The 5,602-nt window shown below is 35.8% G+C and overlaps 1 protein-coding gene across 1 annotated transcript; it reads left to right on the top strand.

The window, feature by feature from the left end:
- Window positions 1-1,433: 1,433 nt before the first annotated feature.
- Window positions 1,434-3,570, top strand: LOC114264104 (uncharacterized). Its single transcript, XM_082876071.1, has 2 exons — window positions 1,434-2,496; window positions 2,546-3,570. The coding sequence occupies exons 1-2, from the start codon at window positions 1,434-1,436 to the stop codon at window positions 3,568-3,570; spliced, it is 2,088 nt and encodes a 695-aa protein (XP_082732197.1).
- The last annotated feature ends 2,032 nt before the right edge of the window (window positions 3,571-5,602 follow it).

Genomic DNA, 5,602 nt, shown 5'->3' with positions numbered 1-5,602 from the left:
TTTTTTTACATATAAAATATATATGTATATATATACAACCTGTTATTTTTCTATTGTTGCTTCTTTTTCCATACAACTATTCTTCAATCCCACTCAGCATTTTGACTTCAATTTCAATCACATCTGCTACATATGTATAGGCTGCATATTTTAGGCCTTTTGACAGTGGCAATTCATTACATGTATTAGTGGTCATGCCTCTTTGGTCTCTGTAGTAGTAGTAGTAGTAATGTTATGTTTAGGTAGTATCAAGTGTGCTCTTGCACTAGCTAGTATGTTTTTAGTAGTGTTTGATGTTGCCTTTTTTATCAACCATGAATGGTTTGAACCATTTTGCATAATTCTTGTGACTGGTGTTTGATGTTTATTTTATACTCACATTGCTTGCGAAGTACTTGTATTGAAAATCAAAATGTGTTGCAATGTCAAGTATTATTAAAGATGAAGTGAAGTCGTATGTCTAACACCAAATGGTTTGAAGCAAGATTGTAGAACTCAATTCAACAAGTGGTAACATAATTATATAATTATGGTTTAAATCGTGGGATCGCCATAATGAGGAAGGGAATTACATAAACATGGTTGAAATCATGGGATCATCACCATGAGGAAGGGATTATTCATCATGAGGAAGGGATTATTCATGTACATGCCCTTCTAAAGATAAGTCCACATAATTTAATGTCAAATGCCATAAAAGAAATATTTTGCCCTAATTAATTTTAGGTAAGATGGCTTTGTATGAAGATAGGCATATTAGTCATACTCTTTATCATTACTTATAAAAGGAGGATATATATCATATGGAAATTATGTCATTTGTAAATTTGATTATAAGAAATAACATAACTCAATACTATAAGGATCGTAACTTAAAAACAAAAAAAGAAGTTATAATTAAATATCACATGAGGTATAACTAAGAACTTTTGTTAGAATGTTATGTTCAGAAGTGGCTGTCATTTTTGGTTTTGTTTTTGTGGGATTTCTATTCTGGTTAGAAGGGGCCTAGGTTAGTAGGTGCAACATCAGTAGCCTTCAGTGTGGGAGTTCTGCTGGTGGAGTATTTTGGTGTTATAATGGTGGAGTATTTTGCTTTTGTATTGCAGTAGGAATGGTGTTAGAATGGTGGTGTTAGAATGTTAAAATCAATAATGACCATTTTTGTTAGTTTTTATTCCTTACTTGCATATAACATTAGAACTTGTATAAGAATCTTCATTAAAGATCTGGGCATATATTTGGTGAAGTTGTTATTGAATTTTTCAATTTAATTAGTTCATAAATACACAAGTCTACATTATGCTATATTGTTCCTAATCTTTCATTTGTGATCAGACATGGATAAAAGTTGGATTGCCCTAGGTAAGACGGCTAATGGAAGGATGAGTAAACCATATAATGATGGGGTCAAGTAATTTCTTCAATTTGCAATGGGGGTTATAGACCAGAATGGTAATCTGTTGTGCCCATGTATAAAGTATGTGAATGTTTGTAGACAAAATCTTCAAAATGTGGAAATTCATTTGCTCCAATATGGAATTATGCAAACTTACACTGTATGGCACCAGCACAAGGAACCCCGTGTTTCAAACGAGGCTTACCATGATGATGAGATGCGACTTGATGGTGATGAAATTGTAGGTGGTATTAAAGCCTTAGTGGAAGATCGAATAAGAGGGGAATCGACTGATACAACCCAAGGGGAGGAAGTGAGAACTTTTGATCAATTGTTGACTGATGCCAAGCGTGAGTTCCCAAATTGTACAAATTATACTATGTTAAAGTTTGTGATTGAGGTGCTTAATATGAAGGTAACAAATCATTGGAGCAATAAGTTAGTTGATATGATGCTAGAGTTTTTAAGTAGACTTTTACCGAAAGAAAATTTGGTTCCAAAGTCAACTTATGAAGCTAAGAAAATACTTTGTGACTTGGGCTTGTCATATGAGCTCATTCATGCTTGCATAAATGATTGTGTATTATTTTGGAAAGAGAATGCAACACTAGATAAATGTCCAACTTGTAAGACATCTAGATACAAGATCAATCGTGGAAGGGGTAAAAAGATCCCTCATAAAGTATTGCGATACTTTCCTTTGACACCAAGGTTGAAAAGATTGTACATGTCAAGGAAGAGGGCAAAGGACATGAGATGGTACAAAGACAAACGAATGGACAATGAGATATTGAGGCATCCCGCTGACAGTGATGAGTGGAAGGAATTTGATGCACAAGATCCCGAGTTTGCCTTGGAGCCTCGAAATGTGAGGTTAGGGTTGGCCGTTGATGGGTTTTACCCTTTTGGGAACATGAACAACTCTTATAGTTTGTGGCCCGTCATACTCATTCCATACAACTTGCCACCTTGGTTGGTTATGAAGGATCCATTTTCTTTGATGTCATTACATATTCCTGGAGAATCGCAACCAGGGATTGATATTGACATCTACATGCGACCATTGGTGGATGAGTTGAATGATTTATGGACAAATGGTACATTGACTTACGACACCTCCACCAATGAGACTTTTCGTGCATGCAGCTTTGTTGTGGACAATACATGATTGGCCTGCATTTGGTGACATATCTGGGTGGAGAACAAAGGGTCATTATTCTTGTTACACTTGCAATGATGAACCATATTTTGAATCTTTGAGAAGTAAGACGAGGTACACTAACCATCGATGTTACTTGCCTGAGGACCACCCAGAAAGGAGAAAGAGTAGGGCATACAATGGTAAGATTGCGAAACGGAAGAAATCTTTGGAGTTGCTGGAGGAAAAGATACAAGACCAGTTGGACAACGTGACCGGTGTCATATATGAAAAGCATCCAAGTAATAGAAAAAGGCCCCGTCAAGCACCTAATTGGACAAAGGTAAGCATTTTGTATGAGTTACCCTATTGGAGGAAGCAAAAACTTCGACACAACATTGATGTCATGCATGTGGAGAAAAATTTTAGTGAAAATGTTTTCGGAACTATGTTAGGCATTGATGGAAAGAACAAGGACACAGACAAGGCACGATTAGACTTTGAAGATATGGGTATAAGGAAAGAGCTATGGCTAACACAACGACCCGATGGATCATATGTCAAGCCTCGAGCAATCTTTTCATTGACACCTGCAGAGAGGGAGGGTTTCTTTGAATTTTTAAAAACTGTCAAGTATCCAGATGGGTATGCGGCAAACATATCCAAATCAGTGAATGGAAGAAATGGTAGACTAACAGGACTAAAAAGCCACGACTGCCATGTACTAATACAAAGAATTCTTCCCATTGGAATGCGTGGTTACGTGGATAAAGAAATTAGCACAACACTTTTTGAGTTAGGCAATTTCTTCCAAGACCTATGCTCTAGGACACTAAGGCGGAGCGAACTGGAGAAATTAGAGGAACGTATAATACACATTTTATGCAAGCTTGAAAAGATCTTTCCTCCAGCCTTCTTCGATGTGATGATCCACTTGGCTATTCATTTGCCTCGTGAGGCTATTCTTGGAGGACTCGTACAATATCGATGGATGTACCCAATTGAAATGTATTTTTTACACTTATACTTGTAAATGAGATTTACGTAAGTGTGTTGCATATGTAATTATACTCCTAATTCGTTCTCTCCTGAAGGTTTCTTGGAGCATTAAAAAAATATGTGACCAACCGAGCTCGACCAGAAGGTTCAATTGCCGAGGCTTACATTGTCAAAGAGTGCATTACTTTTTGTTCAATGTATATTGATGGGATTGAAACCATGCATAATCGACCAGAACGGAATGAAGATCGCAGTGAACGTCAACAAGGATTGACAATATTCACAAAAATTGCACGTCCAGTTGGTCTAATCACACGAGATGCTGAAATGTCTCAAGAAATTCGTGATATTGCTCATTGGTTTGTGTTGTACAATAGTCCAGAGATTGAAAAGTATTTGGAGTATGTGTTTCATTGAATTATGTCTATGCTTAGCTTTTTTATTTGCGGAACTACGTAGTAATCACTTTTTTTTTTCAGTAGGGAACACAAAAATCTATTACAAACTCAAGCTGGACATAACATAACCCACATAAAACGACAAGAAGTTCCCAAGTGGTTCAAAGAGAAGGTAAAACATTTATAATTTTTTTGACATTTACAACTTCAACAAAATTAAAGTTTTATAAAATGTTGTCATTCATAAATTATTTACTTATTCTTTGTTACATGTAATTGTAGATAAATAGATTGAGAATGGAAGAGTCACTAGAGGCAACTGATGAATTGTGGTCATTAGCAAATGGTCCTAATTTGCTAGTGAAAGAGTACTCAGGTTGCATAATCAATAGTAGCCGGTTCCATACTCGAGATCTAGACAACCATCGTACGAGTCAGAATAGTGGTGTGCTTACACACGGGGATCGTGAAGGAAAATTGCATGACTTCTACAATCACTTGTGCAAGGTTTTGGAATTTGACTACATATATGGTAAAAAGGTTGTTTTGTTCTAGTGTGAATGGTACAACACCGGTAACACTGGTAGAAACAGAACAATACAATTTGATACATATTGCACAAGCATTGACGTCACAAGTCGGTGGTACCAATCTGACCATTTATCCTACCTAGTCAAGCTAAGCAGGTCTTCTATCTAAATGATACCAAATTGGATGAACCTTGGAATGTCGTACAAAGGGTGCAACATAGGGGTGTCTTTGATGTTCCAGACACTAGTGATGGAGAATTATTGGATCCTATAGAAAATAATGATGTGTTCCAACAAGAAAACATTACTGATGTTGTTCTAATTGACATTGACCCAATTGTTCGGTACTGTAGGGATGATGTTGAATTCAATGTTATTTCGGAAGTAGGGTCATCAGATGCAATAATGCAAGAAAATAGAGATGATGAAGGAGATGAAGAACATAACATTCATGATGTTGATATGGATCCTAATATGGATTATGATATGTAATTTTTAGTAGATCACTTTATTTTCGAACAGATGTTATTAATTAACGTAATTTTTATTTTATATGATTATGTTACTTTTTTTTTCTTCTTTTATATAATGGTAGACGATGACATTGTCTATATTTTTCAATTAAAGTTGAATTATGTTATATAGTTGTAGAAAATGGTCTGAGGCAAAAAACAATGGCTGAAACCAGGTGATTTGAGAACTAAGAAGCTAACAGAATACGAGAAACAAAGAAATAAACGAATCAAGGAGAACTGTGAGGTAATGAACAATCTTGGAGTGAAGAATATTACAAATTCTTTAGGGAGTGCGGTTCAGCCCAAATGTGCAACTACAAGGGAAAAAGGAATTAGGGTTGAAGTAGATGATGATGTTGAGTATAACCCTTCAGAGAGTGAGGATGACAATGATGATAAGTCATTGGGTTCCTTTGACCGCGAGGTATTATACACATTATGTTATATTTGTGTGTGAACATGTCTTTTACTTTTTACAATTCTTCTTCACATATCTTACACATCATATCTTTTTTAAAATATATTTTAACTGTTTTAAATATCGTTTTCACTGTTTGATTATGTTCTTTCAGGAACAACAGATGGCACCAGGACTTCAAGGCCATTAACTCCCACCCTAGAGG

The sequence above is a fragment of the Camellia sinensis genome, chromosome 6 (assembly GCF_055761805.1).
Source record: "Camellia sinensis isolate YWXY chromosome 6, ASM5576180v1, whole genome shotgun sequence".
Lineage (NCBI taxonomy): Eukaryota > Viridiplantae > Streptophyta > Magnoliopsida > Ericales > Theaceae > Camellia > Camellia sinensis.
This window is presented reverse-complemented; position numbering and strand designations above follow the sequence as displayed.

Coding starts and splice junctions, on each gene's coding strand:
- LOC114264104 (XM_082876071.1), top strand. CDS start 1,434: ATGGGGGTTATAGACCAGAATGGTAATCTGTTGTGCCCATGTATAAAG. Junction 2,497..2,545: donor GAATGATTTATGGACAAATG/GTACATTGACTT, acceptor TCGTGCATGCAG/CTTTGTTGTGGACAATACAT.